We start from the raw sequence: 20,118 nt of genomic DNA on the forward strand, positions 1-20,118 counted from the left end.
TCAAAAATTTGCCAATGGGGTAAGCACAACAATCTTAAACATTTTTCTTAAACAAAAAATTCAAGAAAAATGCAAGAAAAATTTGCTTACCCCATTGGCAGATTTTTTTGCTTGTTTTATACACAAAATCACTTAAATTTGATATTTTTGGTCTAAAAACTAGACTTATTTTCTAGATATTTTCTAAGAATTTTTAGATATTTTTACTGAAAACAAGACCAACATACTAAGAAATGTTTTTTTCTTGAAAATCATTTTTTTGCAGTAAAATTGTAGTTAAATAAAATTTTATATTTTGCAAATGAAAGGTCCTTGTTATGGTTTTATTATTATAAATTATGTTTAAGTGATGTGAATTAATATTATTGCTGCAATATTGTGCATGTTGCTTTTACTTTTGTAAGTTTCTAAAGTTGGTAAATTGTATATATTGTTGGGTAGTTTATGCTGCATCAGTATCTGGCTTTGTTTATTTTTAAAAGTATGAAAGGTCTAAGCTGTTGTGTCCTGCTGACAAGCATGATGAGCGGGAACATAAAGTGACACAACGCCCTTTGGACCGTCTCATTTCACTTCGCTTTGTGGACTTCAGAGGCTGCAGCCTTTAAATATTGAGTCTTGCCTTCAAAACCCCTGAATTGGGATGCACCCAAGGTCAAAGAACAACTTTGAACTTTTCGCTAAGACTCCAATTAGTCAATTATATATATACAATATACAAAAAAGGACAAACTGCCATTGTGACAAGTCCTCTTGAATGTTTACAAATGATAACTGGGTATGAATTGACCGATCCAGAGCTTTGTTTGTCCTCAGTGTTTGTTAAAGGTGCAGTGTGTAAATTTTGGAAGGATCTTTTGTCAGAAATGCAATATAATATACACAACTATATTATCAGTGGTGTATAAACCCTTACTATTTCACTGCAAAAAAAAATTATTTTCAAGAAAAAATGTTCGTAGTATTTTTGTCTTGTTTTCAGTAAAAATATCTAAAAATTCTTATATTAAGATGCTTTTTCTCGATGAGCCAAGAAAATAAGTCTAGTTGTTAGACCAAAAATATAAAATTTAAGTGATTTTATGCATGAAACAAGCTAATTTTTCCTGAATTTTTCTTGAATTTAGTGTTTAAGAAAAATGTCCAAAATGTTTTGCTTACCCCATTCAAAATCACTTAAATTTGGTAAATTTTTTTGAAATTTTGCTCATCAAGAAAAAGCATATTAAATCTTTCGCAGCCATTGACGAGATATCTCGTCAATTAAGAGAAAACACTTCCCCGCCAATGACGAGATTTTCCGTCTTTCCGCAATACCGCTATTATCCACCAGGTGGCGCACTTCCGCAACTTATACAACCCGGAAGTAGCGCCTCACGTGAAGGAGAAAGAACTCTGTGTGTGTTTTAAAGATTGCTCTGAATGGGATCTCTATTAAAAGTCCTTCGCAAAAATTTAATTATCTCAGCTTTTTGCTCAAAATTGGGTGTTTTTGAAGAAACAAGAGAACTAATGAAGGTAGGATGAAACGTTTTTTTTGTTTGAAAGCAGAGGGTCTGTTCTTTCATCTGATATATTGTTTGTTTATATATTTACTTATATACTTAGAAAGAACGTTTTCTGGAAAGCATTAAACTTTTGTGAAAATCATGAAAAATGCTGGCGCTGGCTGGCAACTTTTTTTAAAAACGCTGGCGGGGAAAGAGTCAATTTAAGAATTTTTAGATATTTTTACTGAAAACAAGACAAAAATACTAAGAATTTTTTTTCTTAAAAAATATTTTTTTGCAGTGTACATGTTTATTACCTTAGAATGAGGCATTTTTATCTACATACGCCGCAGGTCCCCTTACATGGAAGTCGCCATTTTGTGCCACCATGTCTCTACAGTAGCCCTAAACAGACAAACTGCTCTACTGTCACTAATGTATTTTGTCTTAGACGACAACATGTTTGTCCTGTGGTGGCTACCGTAGCTTCTCTATGCATTTTGGTTGCAATTCATCAACTCACTGCTAGAGGCGCTTAAATCTACACACTGCACCTTTAACTTATCTCTGTGTGAAGTGTTGTGACTTTATAAATGCATTCATAAAGAACACCGAGATACAGGAAACACTCATAAATGTTGACATCCACAGGTTTTGACTGTTTTGTACTTTAGGCACTTACAAGCGAACCAGACTGCAGTCCGGTGAAACCTGTTAACCAAACACTGCTTCTCTTTGGATCTTCTGGATGATGAGAGTTATGTGCAAAACAAATGTGAAAGTCCTGCTGAGGACTCAAGTTCATCCGTGTTAACCTATCTTTCATATATTTATCAGTGATTCACGTTTGCATTATGAAAACACTACGAACATCTAAAAGAGTTCGGCCCCTAACTGCTCTTCTCTCTCTTCTCTGCAGGGATAAATGTCTGGGATCTTATTAGATAAAGCAGAAGGTTTAAAGTGACGTTTTCGAAGAAGCAGCAATTTCTTGTCCTGCAAAAAAAAAAACATTTCTGTCCTGGTCTCTCGCAGAACTGAGTGTTCACTGTTTTAAATAACAAGCGACCTTTTCATCACCCGAGCCTTTTCAATAACGCACATCTTCTTGTCTTGTTAAATTAACTTGAATATTAGGAAATAGATGAATATGCAGTTCAATAATAATACAATGACAGCAGACGACTCCGGGCCGGATCCGGGCTGAAATTGGCAGCTCCGGTGCGGATCCGGCCCGGAGTCGTCCGGTGTCTGAACAGACAGACCTTAACAGAACATGACTGTTTTAACAGCATGACCTTTAGAGATTAACATGACTGCTCTAGGAGCTCAAATATAAATGCTTGATATGAATCAGGTCTTACCAAGAGCACGTTACAAGTACAGATAGACAAAATAATTGTACATTTATACTAATGGAGATTTGAGCTGGAAAAGTCTATTTTAAATATTTTAAAAGCACGGTCACAGCTTGCTCCAGTTCAACAAATATTTCATTTCTTTGACATGCTACAACTTTGTCTGTACATCGCACTCTTTAACTCATCGAAATCATACCAGACGTGCGTTTTAAAGTCACATGGGGCCCAACCATATTATTCAATGAGCGCTTTAGGACGGAGCACTCAAACATTCATACGATCAAACAAAAACATGGAGTGTGACCGACCGAGAACGCTTCAGACGCATTATAGTTAAACTACACATAAGATGTTTTTCCCGCTGAGATCGACTGATAAGAGCAAAGAAATTGAAAGGTTAAGGTGAAGCGAAGCATCTGAAATCTTCATAGCGTGATGTCATTAGGCGTGGTTATGTGTGTGTGTGTGTGTTTGTGTGTGTGTAAGATCCCATTGAGTCGCAGTCAGGTGATTGGAGGGATGCGGGGGTGGGCGGAGCTTTTGTATTATTTGTATGGACGCAGGAAGGCAGAGACTTTGCTGTGTATGAGGCGTATGAAGGATCGTGGAAGCATCTCTGTCGAGTCTCGGGTGGAATACTTGTAGTAATTGTTTGGATGAGCCAGCACATCGAAAAGAGTTTTGATGAGTTTTTTATCCTGATTAGAAAGAGAAAAAACGAAGAATGAAGATTTCATAAAAATTGTCGGCATTTATTTATATGGACATTGCATTTTATATACAGTCGTATGCAAAAGTTTGGGCACCCCTGACAATTTCCATGATTTTCATTGATAAATTAAGTCAAAATTTATGCACCTGTCTAATTTCGTTTTTATGCATATTGCACATTTTCTGTTAATCCAACACTGAAAAAAAAGATTAATTCAATTTACTCTATTTTTTTTAGCAATCAATTTATTAAAGCTACATTTAAAACAAATGTAGCTTAAATAAATTGATTGCAACCACTTACATTAAAAAATTGAGTAAATTGAATGAATCATTTTTTTCAGTGAATAAACCTAATTTCACTTCTGAAATATTACTGTGTCCTTCAGTTATTTGATAGATCAAAATTAAATTGCTGACCCAAACACCCAAATATTAATAATAAGTTAAAATAATGGAAATTGTTAGGGGTGCCCAAACTTTTGCACACTCCTGTATGCCTCCTAATTACTTCAGTTTTTACATTTGAATTCTGACTTTCATCATTTGCAGTGTTTCTAGTTGCATCTTTAGTGATTTTTTAACTCTTGTCCAAAGAGGTGAATAGTTAAAAAAAGTGTGTATGTTAAATCAAACTGACCTTGAGTATTTCCTGATGGTTTTCAGATGCATAAAGTCGTCCGTCTCTTACAATATCTTCAACCAGCTGCTCGTAATCCTCTAGAGAAGAGAAAAACAGACAACAGCAAAAAAGTTACTAACAAGCAGAACAAATATAAATCTTACATGTGCATACACTGCAAAAAAAATGACTTGCTTGCTTAGTATTGTTGTCTTGTTTTCAGTACAAATATCTAAAAAAAAAACTTAAATAAAGATGCATTTTCTTGATGACCAAAATAACCTAAGAAAATAAAAAATATCAAATTTAAGTGAATTTGTGCTTTAAGGGGACATCATGAAAATCTGACTTTTTTCATGTTTAAGTGCTATAAATGGGTCCCCAGTGCTTTTATCAACCTAGAAAATGTGAAAAAGCTCAACCCAGTAACTTAGTTTTGGTAAACCATTCTCTGCAAACATGTGAAAAAACAGCTTATTGAATTTTGGCTCCCCTTGTGATGTCATAAGGGGATCTTATTATAATAATAGCGCCCCTGACTATTTGGACTATTCAACCCTGCCACTGCCATTTAGTGCAGAAAGAGAGAGAAAGAAAAATTCAATTTCAACAAACCACCATTATGGTGATCAGTGTTTGCTTTACATACTGCACACTGCAAAAAAATGATTTTCAAGAAAAAAAAGTCTTAGTATTTTTGTCTTGTTTTCAGTAAAAATACCTAAAAATTCAACCCAAGAAAATAAGTCAAATTTAAGTGATTTTGTGCATAAAACCAGCAAAAAAATCTGCCAATGGTGTAAGCAAAAAAATCTTGAACATTTTTCTTAAACACTAAATTAAAAACAAAATTCAAGAAAAAATTTCTCACCCCACTTGCAGATTTTTTTTGCTTGTTTTATGCACAAAATCACTTAAATGTGATATTTTTGCCTAAAAACTAGACTTATTTTCTTGGGTTGTTTTGCTCATTAAGAAAAAGCATCTTAATTTCAGAATTTTTATTTATTCTTACTGAAAACAAGACAAAAATACTAAGAATTTTTTTCTTGAAAATCATTTTTTGCAGTGTAAGAAAGTAATGTTTGGCAGTCTAACGTCTGATGCGTATATATCAATAATTGATCAGTATGGATTGATTATGAGATCATCATTTACCATCATATGTGACATATGGAATCTGAAATCCTCGAGCGCTGTTTACATCGTTTGATTTGAAGTTAATCCAGAGGCGGCGGGATCGAGCCGTAAAAGCGATGGGTCTCTCGTACGTTTGACACGTCTCGTAGGTGGTGATGGAGGTTGCTGACCCTGTGACGAGAAGAACCCAACATCTAAATCGATGGAGATTTATAAACATCAGACCTACGTACAACACGATACGTTGAGCTGAAGTTATTGTTATTGACAGAAACACTCACAGTTCTTCCTCATGACTAAAACGTCTCCACACTCATCCTCAGATGGGAGGAAGATTTCTGGCACCACGATGAGAATCTTGCGTTTTTGTGGAGGGTTTATGGTCCAAACACACTCAATGTTGGCCGGGTAGTTTCCTGGATAGTTTGGTGACTCGATGTACCCGATGAACTCCCCGATTTCACCGCCGCATTCCCGATCTAAACACACAACCCCAAACAAACAGTTACAGTGATTTTATTTAGGACATACATACTTTTTACACATACATCTACACATACATTTTTTTCTTACCAACTTCCTGTAAGTCATCTCAGTATTACTTGGAAGAGGATTCCCAACACTTTTTGATCAAGACATTTTTATTACTTTTACATGAATTTCCGAATCCTAAATCATTCATAACAATGTGTAAATCACTAAAAAAAGATTCAGTCAGGAATCTGACATCACTGAGGCCTTTTCTCTACCAAAGATCAATTTGAGCATTACAGTATTTGGCCAGTTAAATTTTTACAGCAAAGAATGAAAGTCGACTTCCCATTTCTTTCTAGTAGATTATAATTTTGTTTAACTGTGATTTTTCAAGTTTACATCAAACTAAAACAATATATTGATTTAGAAATTGTAAGACACTTTTTGTTTAGAGGGGCGGTATGTGAGAAGGATTGATTGACAGCTGAGGAAACAAAAGACTCGCATAATGAGCTGCATAATGAGCCTTTAGGCAGGAATGTGAAAGGGAACTACAGTAAAGAATGTGAGGACAAAAGAAATGTATACCTGTATACTCCTTGAGTAAAAACACATCTATTATTGCATTCATAAAGAGTAATGTGAGTAGATCGAGTATGGCCAGCTAGACGAGTTGTAAGCACAGTGAGCCTAAAAATTCTGTTCCTCACATAAACAGTAAAATAATCTCATGGCCTGAGTAGATGTCCTGTCTTACATTTACATTTATGCATTATATCAAATGTTACTTACAGTGCATGCAAGGCACACATTTTACCATCATGTCTGTTTTCTGGGATCAAAACCATGATGCTAAACCAATGGAGCTACAGGTAAACATCCTCAGCCTGCTCTCACAAACGTCCTTTATTGATGTCTGCTTCATTTTCTGATGGTAAACAGGTTTGTACAGTGAGACTAAATACGGACTGAACTCACTCTTGCATTGAGAGACACTGATGGCCCCGTCGAAATCTGTGGTTGTGTTTCCAGGACAGGAGATGCAGTAGTTCTGTCTGAACTCGGCCTGGTAAGTGCCATGAGGACAACGGATACAGCGATGAACCGAGGTGTTATAATAATGACCTGGAGAACACAACACTACACAAACACACACAAGTTTCATTAACTGTTTAGAGAAGAGTTTATGAAATACTGTAACAGAATAAAGTGGGAAAAATACTACAAATAATTGCACCGTAGTGTTGATTCACAATAAACTCGACACTGTTGAAGACGTTTCAGTTCATCCTAAAACTAGCAATGTTTTACATATTTAACTCAAAAAATCAAAGCATATATAAATCAAGTGTTTTTCTTATAAACATCTTTCTTAAATTTTATGCCGCTGCCATTCTGTCACACAAAAAACACATTGAAGGGATTATTGTGAGATGAGTTTTAGCATGATGAAGATCTCACATACAGATGGTGCACATGGGTGTGATTTAAAGACTTTAGTGTTGTCCACTTCTGCTCGTCAGTGTGTTTTAAATAATCAGTACCACAGATCAAAAGCAAATTTTCTTTCTTTTCTTCTAAATATTCCAGACCAAAATAAACAGGGTTGTTATTAAGGTGCACCGAACCCTCTTATATGAAGTGTAAAGATGTCTGACCTTTGACCTCACAGTCATTAAAGGAGCTTGCGCCATCTCTTTTGGTGCCGAGTCCTCCTCCGCAGGGGAAACAGAGAGTTCGTCCCGGGTCAGGTTGATATGTGCCCAGAGGACACAACTGGCACGGTTTAAAGCCATCACTGGAGAAATAACCTGGAGGACACTGACCTATCAACAAGAAGTAAACCTATCAATTAACATATTTTCAGATTTCAACCTGCATCATTGAACTTACACACGTTGCGATCGATACATGATGTAGCCATTGCTAGATGAGCTCAAAATATTTAATATGGGAATTTTTGGAATTTCAATCAAGTTTTTATCATTTCTATTATTAACCTATTAATGCATTTACTGTAGTTTGATGCCTAATTTAATTATACAATTATTTTAAAATCAAACAATATTTGAAGCACCCCAGCAGAGGCGTCATGCCCATTCAAACTGATTTTGCATGCAACCACAGAATCAAAGCCGCGCCCATTAATGTATTACTTGTATTTTTATCTGTTTAATATGCACCATATTATCATTTCTGTGCTGCATCCTCAACACTTTTCAGAGATTTTCGGCTTTTTGATATATTTTTTGATCATGTTACACGTTGCTTCATTCAGGCAGCAGACGCAACAGTGCAGTCGAAAACATCATCAGCATTTGAGAGCGGTCACCGGCTCCTTGCTGCTGCATTTTGTCATCTGAAGAATTAAAACGTTCTCTGAAATGCTCACAACATTTCCAAACCCGTGTACAGTAATGTGCAGTTAACCCTCGATGTGTAAAAAGATATGGTTAAAAATGTCTCGACATTATACTTGTAGATTTCTAGATTCATTTCTAGAGACATTGGGTCTCATTCACTAAGCATGCGTACGCTCAAATTTGTTTGTAAAATGTGCGTACGGATGTTTTAACATACAAATCATGATTCAACAAAAACTTTCATACTTACATTTATTTTAAATCTATGCAAAAACGTAAGAACAACTTAGACCACATGTGCGCAATAATCACGAACAAGGAAAAAAATATAAAATATATAACACAGATATATTTTATAGGGGTTGTGTTCCTTGTTCGTGATTATTGTGCACGTGTGGTCTAAGTTATTCTTATGTATTTGCAAACATTTAGTAGAAAATTTAGTGTGAAAGTTTTTGTTGAATCACGATTTGTAAGTTAAAATGTCCGTACTCACATTTTAAGCACAAATTTGTGCATACGCATGCTTAGTGAATGAGACAAAATGTTCGCCAGAGTTCACAAACAGTATGAGGTCAAATTTAGTGCAAAATGTGTTCCTCTGATCATTTTACAAAAACATATATATTTTATATAATTTTGAATAAATATACATATATACTTTTAATAAAGTTTTAATAATTGCATTTAAAATGAAAGTTGAAATTAAGCGAAAATTATAAATTACAGCATTGAACATTAAAATCTATCACGTGGCTGTTGTTTTTGTCATTTTCATTGTTTATATACTTTATGCACTTAAATTACATTCATTTTAAAAAACATGAATCAGTACAAATTCATTAATGGCACAGTTAAAAAAGTAATTCATTAAAACGTAAATAAACATAAATGCCATTTCAGATGTCATTACTCAGATTAATTTAATTTACAGATGTATTTAACATAAAAGTTGGTCAACACTTTGATTTTGGTTCTTTTCACATGAAGGCAGAGGAGCTCAGATTGTTAGAAATGTATGTGGAAGTGCCAAGGAAAAGACCGTAAACGCTCTATAATATTTCTTTTAATGTCTGTTTATGCACAAATTTTTGTGAGCTGTGCCCCCTTAAAAAAAATTGGTGCATGTAACACCACAACGGACCCCCAAGGGGCCATGGACCCCCTGTTGAAGACTCATGTTATACAGTATTGAATGAGCTAACATCTATTCTGGCCTCTTATTCACAGTCCTTCATTTATATATATCATTTATATTTGTTATAAATTGCATATTTCTAATAATGTAAACTCATGTCTTCATTTGTCCACAGAAGTAATTTTAAAAATTTAAGCAAGCAACTTCAGATAAAAACGATTTTTTCATTTGTACATCTAGGATGAGTGCGATTAAATTGTGAGAAAAGTTGCATATTTTGGTAAGCTATTTCTTTAAATATCTATTAAATTTAAATGAAGACTATAAACGACAAACCTTTACTTTAGGACATATTAAAGGTACAGCTGAACTGAGATGGATGTAGTTACCTGCACATGACGTGATGTTGCGAGCACCTGCTGGACCGTGGCGGTCTCCTCCAGGGCAAAGGTCACACGCCAGCTGACCTTCACGTTCCTGAAACGTTCCAGGTGGGCACTGAACACAGCGCTCCTGTTCACCGTGGTAATACGAGCCGGGCAAACATCTGACTGAGAGAAAGAGAGAGCAACCAGCAGAGGGCAGCAGTGAGCAAACAGAAACTCTCACCTCATCTTCTTAAAATGGTCTCAGTTTTAGATAGCATTGATTCTTGTTAACAGAGGATCGATCACACTTACCACAGCGACCACTGTCTTTCTCTCGACCCGGTCCACAGTTTTCCTGTTTTGGTGCGGGCTGAGGGAGCTTCTGTGCCACTTCATACTCTAATCCAGCCACCCGGATGAGGAATCGCTCCTGGTTAATGGACTTCTTCAGGGCTTTGATGTATGACTTCATCTGCTGCTCCATACGCTGCCTTTGACACATCACATTACAGTTCCCTGTAAGACGACAACAAGACGACGATCATCGTGAGAAACAGCTTTAGGGTTTATTTGAGTCACGTGTCCGGATGTTCTTCTCACCCGTGGCGTCTCCCGGCTTGACCTCGGCCTCCAGCTCCAGAGTGATTCGCGTGACCTCTTTGCTCGGCGGGTTACGTGCCCGCCGACCTTTGGCTTTCTTGGAAGAGTCACACTTCAGGTTAACAAACGTGACCAGGCAGTTGTTGCACGGCTGTCCGCCTGCGAATCAAAATTTTTGTTTAGGTTTCACAGACTGCTGGTGTGACAGCGACAACATGACGCCTTGTTGGATCCAACTAACAGCTTGTTAACACTTGCAGTAAGTATAACCAAAACAAGACACAGTTTTATCTCTACGACTTTTTTCCAGGGACCATCGAAATGATATGGTACCCTTGAGTTCCTCTGACCTGGCCCGATCTGTCTGCCGTTGTCCTCGGCTCTCCCCTTGTGCTTTGGGTGCAGGTGACATTTGGCGTTCTTGATCCGGAAGGACGCCGTCTGTTTCACCGGAGGAGCCTGAGTTTCTACAACCAAACACAGAGGCATTGACACATTTATATAAAGCCCTTGTTGACAGCAACGAAATACATTCGAATCATAAACATATTTGTTTTCTTTGAAGTTAAATCAGGTTTGCCTTATGTTCACTCTGAAGAGGGATCTGAGATGAATGCAATCCTAATGTGTTAAATGAAACAAGTCTGACATCAAAAACAAACACCAGGCATGGTTAATAAGTTTGTCAGGCACATCAAGCGATTGTAATAGCACAGCTGTGAGGTTTCGGTCCTGAGCCGCAGATGGTCATCAGAAACGTCTCATCGGCTTCCAGAACCTTCACAAATAGAGCTTGAAGCTCATCCATTCATCTCTAAACAATCAGGCAACGACCACAAAACCCAGGAGCACAAACTAAATATGCAACCTTGTTAGTAAAACCTTTGACATATAACATCAAAATCAAGCAGACAAAATCTGATGAATGCCATGTTGTAAAAAACCACAAATGATGTTACTGTACTTTGTTCATTTGTTAACTTTAGTTTAGCTAACATAAACTAACAACGATCAATTTATTGATTTGCACCCTTAGCAATTGAAAGGGGGGCTTGACCCGATTAGTGTTTTACCGGAGCCGATTTTTTGACTAAGAAAACTTTCAGTGTGTAGTGTCATTGCAATTATTTTGCTGCTCCTGATCGTGTTGGACTTCCCGTTCCCAAATCGTAAATATTAAAACAAATATATTTACTACTCTTGATCAGGCTGTCTCCAACATGATGCTAATGAGAGCGTGCAAGCTCCTCTTTCCTACAAGTTTCAAAAAGTTTTTTCATACATGGGTACCTGTTATGTATCATTGACCCCATATGCCTTATATGGGCACTTCCCCCAGAAAAGCACGCCAACACGTCAATCAGGCCCTGTTTACATGTACATGGTTATTTTTAAAAACCTTCGTTTGCCCCCTTTGTTTACACGCAAACGGAGAACTCGCTCTGAAACTGATTCTTTCTAAAAACTCCGGCCACGATTGAATGTAAACTGAGACAAATGTATGTTTAGGCAGCCGACATCACAGTATGCGCCAGAGCTTGCACCTACGCTCGCATCTAAAAGTGCGACCTCGTTCAAAAGAGGAACAGGAAGGGATTCGTTGCTGTTTTCGGGATTATGATTGGCTTACTTGGGCTTCTTGTTACACCGCCACCTAGAGGTTTGGCATGCGCTTGATGGCATATATACACGGGTACGTGTCAATGAACACTTTTCTTGAAAACTGACATGTGTGCACAAAGTTATTTTTGAAACCGGAGAGGTTGAAATGTCAGTTTATGAAAATAGCCGCCTACGTGCACTGCAAAAAATCATTTTCAAGAAAAAAATTCTTAAGCAAAAAAATGGGGTAAGCAAAAAATCTTGAACATTTTTCTTAAACACTAAATTCAAGAAAAATTTTCATTAGGCAAAATTTGCTTACCCCGTTGGCAGATTTTTTTGCTTGTTTTATGCACAAATCACTCAAATTTTTACATTTTCTTGGGTCGTTTTGCTCATCAAGAAAAGCAATTTATAGATATTTTACTGAAAACAAGACAAAAAAATACTAAGAATTTTTTTCTTGAAAATATTTTTTTGCAAGAAAAAATGTGCCACCTTTGCAAAAAATGACTTTCTTACTTAGTATTTTTGTTTTGTTTTCAGTAAAAATATCTAAAAATTCTTAAATTAAGATGCTTTTTCTCGATGAGCAAAACGACCCAAAAAAAGTCTAGTTTTTAGACCAAAAATGTCAAATTTAAGTGATTTTGTGCATAAAACTAGCAAAATTCTTGAATTTAGTTTTTAAGAAAAATGTTCAAGATTTTTTTGCCCACCCCATGGGCAGATTTTTTTGCTTGTTTTATGCCCAATATCAATTATGTTTGATTTTTTTGGTCGAAAAACTAGACTTTTTTCTTGGGTTGTTTTGCTCATCAATAAAAAGCATATAAATTAAATTTTTTTTTTTTTTGATATTTTTACTGAAAACAAGACAAAAATACTAAAAAAAATGTTTTCTTGAAATTCAATTTTTACAGTGTACTTAGTATTTTTGTGTTGTTTTCTAGTATAAATATCTGAAAATTCTTACATTGAGATAAATTTACTTGGTAAGCAAGTGGCTTAAGATTTTAAATCTTGTTTATTAAAATAAATAATGAAAATCAAGAGTTTTTTTTACTTAGTCAAAATATCTGCCAATGCAGGAAGTAAACTTAATTCCAGTTTCGAGTAAATTCAATAAACTTAATTTAAGCTTATTTTTTCTTACTGCACTGGCAGATATTTTGACTTGGTTTGTAATAACCCCCTGGACTTCATCATTTATTCACTGCAAAAAATGATTTTCAAGAAGAAAAATTCTTAGTATTTTTGTCTTGTTTTTAGTAAAAATATCTAAAAATTCTTAAATGAAGATGCTTTTTCTTGATGAGCAAAACGACCCAAGAAAATAAGTCTAGTTTTTAGACCAAAAATATCAAATGTAAGTGATTTTGTGCATAAAACAAGCAAACAAATCTGCCAATGGGGTAAGCAACAAAATCTTGAACATTTTTCTTAAACACTAAATTCAAGAAAAATTTGTTTATCCCATTAGCAGATTTTTTTGCTTGTTTCATGCACAAAATCACTTACATTTGATATTTTTGATAAAAACTAGACTTATTTTCCTGGGTCGTTTTGCTCATCAAGAAAAAGCATCTTCATTTAAGAATTTTGTGATATTTTTACTGAAAACAAGGAAAAAATACTAAGACATTTTTTTCTTGAAAATCATTTTCTGCAGTGTGTTAGTAAACATTAACTAAGATGAATAAATGATGTAGAAGTATGTTAGTTCATATTAGCTAAAGCATTAACTAATGTTAACAAATACAACCTTTGTGTAAAGTGTTACCCCATGTAATAATAATTTATCTAATTCATATCCTACACCAGTTTTACAAAAACATGATAATTTATAGCATAAATAGCAGCTGTAGTGTTATTGTATCTCACCTATACAGCTCTGAACATTGCTCGTGTTTGACCGACTCTGAGCTTTACCTCGCAGGATGGGCATCCCACAACTTACAGAATAACTGTTATCTGATTCTGTGGGACAAATACATATTAATATATACTATGATTAAGTAAACTCGAACAGAATGAACAAGCATAAATTAAGTTTTTTTTTACCTGCCAGGTAATGTGCTTTAGATGCACAGGTGAGGGAACAGCTCTCTTTTTTCCCAGTTTTACTGCAGGTGAGCGTTGCTTTAGAGGACAGCAGACTGGACGCACACTTCACAATCTCTGTATGAATTAAACACACACACTTCATCATCTCATATAAATGACACATCATTGTGTTTAGATTTTACTGAGCACTAGAACATTGCTTTTTGCCAAGACACACAGTTTATAAACACTTCAATGACTTTCTTATTTGGTATTTTTGTCTTGTTTTCAGTACAAATCTAAACAATTTTAAATCAAGATGCATTTTCTTGATGAGCAAAATGACTGGCTAGTTTTTAAACAAAAAAATCTTAAGTGATTTTGTACTTAAAACAAGTAAAAAGAATCTACCATTGAGATAAGAAAAATTTTCTTGAATTTTTTGTCTTTTGCCATTGGCAGATTTTTGCTTGTTTAAAGCACAAAATTCACTTTTTTTGTCTAAAAACTAGACTTATTTTCTTCATCATTTTGCTAAACCAAAAATGCATCTTGATTTAAGATTTTTTAGATATTTGTACTAAAAACGAGGAACAAAGTCATTTTTGCAGTGAAAATCTGAATATCCACATGACAAACTTTGGTCTTTGGTGTTTTGCATTTCAAACAGTTTTTGTTTGTAGTGGCATGTAAATGTCCTGTAGGTGGCAATGTCCACATACCGACACAATCCTTCTTATTCCAGTGCAGTTTGTATCCTGGAGGACAGGTACACTCATAACTGCCCAATGTGTTCGAACATCCGAACTTACAGCCACCTCGATTGATGCTGCATTCATCAATATCTATAAAACAACAATAAACAAAAATGAATACATTTTATCTTTGTTCTAAAAAGCCATATAGAGAAAAATATAGAAATGTATATTAATGTCCCACAATTCAGTGTGTTTGACTTGATCTGCCAATTCTATGTTGTAAACACTTTTTCCAGGATAATAATTCAAATAGGAAAGGTGATTATCCACCACGCAACATGATGATGTCACAATGTAACAAACTGCTGTTTTATGGGTGTTTTACATGATATGCGGCAGTCGTGAGTGTCAAGTTAATTTTCAATAGATGTGCCGAAAGCAGCAAAATGGGGGCGGATACAGAGGTGGAGCGGAGTTGGTTGACACACCTTGCTCGTGCATCCCAAAATGCTGCACAAAACGCTTCCACATTTGTTCAGATAGAGAGGACATAATCATTTCTCAGCACAACAGTCTACAAAGACTTTACAGTTTTGTACGATTGCTATGACAGATTTTTCAATACTTTTAACAAGTTTTCAAAACTCTTAACACAGTTAGCAAAACATCCACCTGTGTAAGCTATACTATTAACACATTTCTTGTTGGTTTAACACAAAATGCATATAATTAACACAAATTTAAAATGCTTGAACTTCTTTTACAAACAAGCTCAAACAAGACCAAAACAATAGATTTTTAAAGTCAAATTTACAAATGCTTTCACACAGCACGTCAAAACAGATAACATCATGTGCTAAACCTCACTTATAGTCAAAGTAAACAGCTGTTTATATGATGTATTGAAACGTAAATATATTCCCTGTATTTTATTCCATTGAGATTGAAAAACAATTTATTGTACCAATGCAAATATATAAATCACAGCTGATTCCCACCTACACTGTAAAAAAAATCCGTAGAAATTACAATGTTATTGCAGCTGGGTTGCCGGTAATTTACCGTAGATTTAAATTTATGTTATTTACTGGCAAGAGTTTGTTCAAAGTTAAATAAATTTTAAATATTAACAAGTCTTTATCTTTACAGAAAAAAAACTATACAATAACAGTCTCATGCAAAGCATTCTGGGAGCCAGAAATCATCATCAACCTTTTTCTGTTTTTTTTACTTCAGATTTTATTTCCCAGAACGTTTTGCTTGATGCTGTTTTTTTTAGTTTTACTCTGTAAAGACAAAGACTTGTAAATGTTAAATGTTCATTCAACTTTGAACAAAATTTTGCAAGTAAATAACATAAATTTAAATCTACGGTAAATTACCGGCAACCCAGCTGCAATTTCTACGGATTTTTTTTACAGTGTAGGAAACACACTCAGGTTCTTTCAATTGCATGACCATACAATAGAGTAAAGGAGGGCCTCTTTAGGTCCATCTTGTGTGGAAAAAAAACAATATGAGCAACACAAAAAATAAGATATATGTCTGCACAAGTCAACGGAAGACCACCAGGACAAGGGGAAGGTTTTCCTCCAGTCCCACCTGGATGCAATAGATGGTGCATTCCCAGACATTACACCTGAACACTGTTAGGGGTGGATAAGACATGGCAAAAGATTATTTCCAAGATGCCTTGCCAGAGAAGATATCAGGTGTGATGTGAATGAGAACATGTGGCCAAATAGAAACGCAATAGATTCGATTATGAGATTTTCCTTTTACTTTATTTTCAGTGGCCTTTTCTGTTTGTATTTTTTTATTTTTACTTTTTTACTGTAAAAGGAAGTAATATTGAATATGTTTGTTATCTTGCAGTAATATCCTGTTGTAAATACTGTAAAGTCTTTACTGCAGCAATTCTGTCTACTTTTTTTCATAAACTGTACTCTAAGCTGGAGGATTAATTTTTGTCTTGAATTTCTGCAGCAAAACAAACATAAGGCATGCATTTACTAAACCCAACTAAACAAAAATATAAACAAGTTTTCAAAAGAAACTGTAGTGCAAAACTCAGTCTATAATCAATAAAATCTACTGTCTATTGTATAAGGACAGGCTGACACATAAACTTATGCAGTTTTTGTTTTTCCATCTAATGTTTGTGTTTTTCATGACATTGTGTTATGATTGACTAAATGTTTCTGTTGGAAGAGAACATGTGTTGGTGATGTGGTATAACTAGTTGATTCTGAGACATGTTTACAGTGTTTTTGTAAAGAGTGTGAGAGTTTAGTTTACAATGTGTGATTTTGAGGATAAAATTAACTGCTTTGCCAGTTGTGTATTGTAGGTGTGTTGGTGCGTTAAGAGTTTAGAAAATTTGTTAAAAGTATTGAAAAAGGTGTCATAGCAATCGTAAAAAACTGTATTTTTTCAACATTTAGAACCGTGTTAGCATTAGACAGTCTCAAAACTCACAGCAATAAACTCATTAGTCATGTAGTTTGGTAAGTTTCTTTGGGATGCTGAACAATATGTGAGATGAGCAGAGATAGTGAAGAAAGATAGAAGAAAGCAGACAGAGAGAAAGAGTCTTTAGATAAAGTGGTTTACTGTGAAAAGGAAATGCGAGAGAAGAGAAGCATTTGGTAGACTAGTCTAGTTTTCCTCTCTTTGTCTTTCTCTTCACCATCAGATCTGCAGGGGCGACACCTTTGACTTTTACATTTCCTCTTCATCTGGATCCTAAACCTTCATGAATTGACAGAGCGAGTAAGAGAGGTGTGGAGGTGAAGAGTCACTTTTAGATTGACACGTCTGTTAATCTTCTATATCTCCAAAGCACCAAGACACATTGAACCTTCACCACTGACAGACTGAAGTTCAGACACATCTCTAATCTAGAACCGCTCCATGTGTCTCCACTGCACCAGACAATTAAACCTGCTGGACTCCAACCAAGATTCACAGCAGCATGTTGATTTGTGCTCAAGTTATGAAGTCATGTTGTTCCTCGAAAAACAGATTTTTCACTGATAAGTCACCAACTCCATCTGAGGAGAGGTATCTGAGAAGGGATACTGCATCAGAGGTGGGGTATCTGAGGTACAGTATCAGTGAGGTATCTGAGGTGGGGTATCTGAGAAGGGATTTCTGAGGTGGGGTATTTGAGGTGAGATATCAGAGGTGAGGTATCTGAGGAGGGGTATCAAAGGGGGGATATCTGAGGTGGGGTAATTGAAAAGAAGTAACTAAAGTGGAGTATCTGAGCAGGGGTATCTGAGGAGGGGTAAATGATGTGGTTTATTTAAGGAGGGGTATCAGAGGTGAGGCATCTGAAGTAAGGTATCTGAGGAGGGGTAAATTAGGTGGGTTATTTAAGGGGGGTTATCAGAGGTGAGGTATCTGAGGAGGGGTAAATGAGCTGGGTTATTTAAGGAGGGGTATCAGAGGTGAGGTATTTGAGGAGGGATAACTGAGGTGAGGTATTTGAGGAGGGATAACTGAGGTGGGGTATCTGAGAAGGGGTATCTGAGGTGAGGCATCTGAGGAGGGATAATTGAGGTGGGGTATCTAAGGTATCAGAGGTGGAGTATCAGTAAGGTATCTGAGGAGGGGTATTTGAGAAGGGGTAACTGAAGTGGGGTATCTGAGCAGGAGTATTTGAGGTGAGGTATCTGAGGATGGGTATCTGACGTGATGTATCTGAGGAGGGGGATTTAAGGAGGGGTATCAGAGATGTGGTATCTTAGGTGAGGTATCTGAGGAGGGGTATCTGAGGTGAGGTATCAAAGGTGGGGTGTCTGAGGAGGGGTATCTAAGATGGGGTATCAGTGAGGTATCAGAGAAGGATTGTCTGATGAGGGGTACCTGAGGAGGAGTATCTTGGGTGAGGTATCAGAGAAAGGGTCTCTGAGGAGGGGTATCTGAGGAGGAGTATCTTAGGTGGGGTATCTGTGAGGTATCAGAGAAGGAGTATCTGAGGAGGAGAATCTTAGGTGAGGTATCAGTGAGGTATCAGGGAAGGAGTGTCTGATGAGGGGTATCTGAGGAGGAGAATCTTAGGTGAGGTATCAGTGAGGTATCAGGGAAGGAGTGTCTGATGAGGGGTATCTGAGGAGAAGTATCTTAGGTTAGATATCAGTGAGGTATCAGGGAAGGAGTGTCTGATGAGGGGTATCTGAGGAGGAGTATCTTAGGTGGGGTATCAGTGAGGTATCAGAGAAGGAGTGTCTGAGGAGGGGTATCTGAGGAGGAGTATCAGTGAAGTATCAGAAAAGTGGTGTCTGAGGAGGGGTATCTGAGATGGGGTATCAGTGAGGTATCAGAGAAGGACTGTCTGATGAGGGGTATCTGAGGAGGAGTATCTTGGGTGAGGTATCAGTGAGGTATCAGAGAAGGAGTGTCTGATGAGGGGTATCTGAGGAGGAGTATCTTGGGTGAGGTATCAGTGAGGTATCAGAGAAGGGCCGTCTGATGAGGGGTATCTGAGGAGGAGTATCTTAGGTGGGGTATCAGTGAGTTATCAGAGAAGGAGTGTCTGAGGAGGGGTATCTGAGGAGGAGTATCAGTGAAGTATCAGAAAAGTGGTGTCTAAGGAGGGGTATCTGAGATGGGGTATTAGTGAGGTATCAGAGAAGGAGTGTCTGATGAGGGGTATCTGAGGAGGAGTATCTTGGGTGAGGTATCAGTGAGGTATCAGAGAAGGGGCGTCTGAGAAGGGGTATCTGAGGAGGAGAATCTTAGGTGGGGTATCAGTGAGGTATCAGGGAAGGAGTGTCTGATGAGGGGTATCTGAGGAGGAGTATCAGTGAAGTATCAGAAAAGTGGTGTCTGAGGAGGGGTATCTGAGATGGGGTATCAGTGAGGTATCAGAGAAGGAGTGTCTGATGAGGGGTATCTGAGGAGGAGAATCTTAGGTGGGGTATCAGTGAGGTATCAGAGAAGGGGTGTAGGAGAAGGGGTATCAGTGAAGTATCAGAAAAGTGGTGTCTGAGGAGGGGTATCTGAGGAGGAGAATTTTAGGTGAGGTATGAGAGAAGGGGTCTCTGAGGAGGAGTATCTTAGGTGGGGTATCAGTGAGGTATCAGAGAAATGGTGTCTGAGGAGGGGTATCTGAGAAGGAGAATTTGCGGTGAGGTATCAGTGAGGTATCAAAGAAGGGGTCTCTGAGGAGAAGTATCTTCGGTGGGGTATCAGAGAAGGGGTGTCTGAGGAAAACTCTTTAGGCATAAAGTTATAAGAAAAACATAGTTTGATTGTACAAGCATTAGTTGTTGTTGTGTTTGTCTTGTACAGACAGGCCCAGGATCAAATGCAGGTGAGGGTGAGAGAGCAGTGAAAGACACAAATCAACACTGTGTTCTTTTTTGTGTTGTGTGTTTGTGTCTTTGAGTTTCTTTTGTGTGTTTGTCTGTGTTTCTGTTCAGAGGGCTGCAGATGTGAATACAATCCTCACAGGTTGCCTCAACCAGATAAATCCCCCAAATTAATTAAGAATTAGAC

At 36.7% G+C, this 20,118-nt stretch overlaps 1 protein-coding gene across 2 annotated transcripts in view; it reads right to left on the bottom strand.

Annotated features, from left to right (window-relative positions):
- Positions 1-153: 153 nt before the first annotated feature.
- Positions 154-20,118, bottom strand: part of scube3 (signal peptide, CUB domain, EGF-like 3) — a 116,047-nt gene continuing 96,082 nt past the window's right edge. For both annotated transcript variants that reach the window (XM_065269122.2, XM_065269121.2), the window contains 13 exons: positions 14,638-14,760; positions 13,934-14,050; positions 13,754-13,849; positions 10,618-10,734; positions 10,268-10,426; positions 9,980-10,183; positions 9,689-9,850; positions 7,457-7,624; positions 6,777-6,938; positions 5,606-5,803; positions 5,343-5,495; positions 4,203-4,282; positions 154-3,549 (listed from right to left, as the gene is read on the bottom strand). In XM_065269122.2, the coding sequence (XP_065125194.1) occupies positions 3,397-3,549; positions 4,203-4,282; positions 5,343-5,495; positions 5,606-5,803; positions 6,777-6,938; positions 7,457-7,624; positions 9,689-9,850; positions 9,980-10,183; positions 10,268-10,426; positions 10,618-10,734; positions 13,754-13,849; positions 13,934-14,050; positions 14,638-14,760 (1,892 nt within the window). In that variant the 3' untranslated portion in view covers positions 154-3,396. The remainder of the gene's footprint in view (positions 3,550-4,202; positions 4,283-5,342; positions 5,496-5,605; positions 5,804-6,776; positions 6,939-7,456; positions 7,625-9,688; positions 9,851-9,979; positions 10,184-10,267; positions 10,427-10,617; positions 10,735-13,753; positions 13,850-13,933; positions 14,051-14,637; positions 14,761-20,118) is intronic.

The sequence above is a fragment of the Paramisgurnus dabryanus genome, chromosome 21 (genome assembly GCF_030506205.2).
Source record: "Paramisgurnus dabryanus chromosome 21, PD_genome_1.1, whole genome shotgun sequence".
NCBI classification, from domain to species: Eukaryota; Metazoa; Chordata; class Actinopteri; order Cypriniformes; family Cobitidae; genus Paramisgurnus; species Paramisgurnus dabryanus.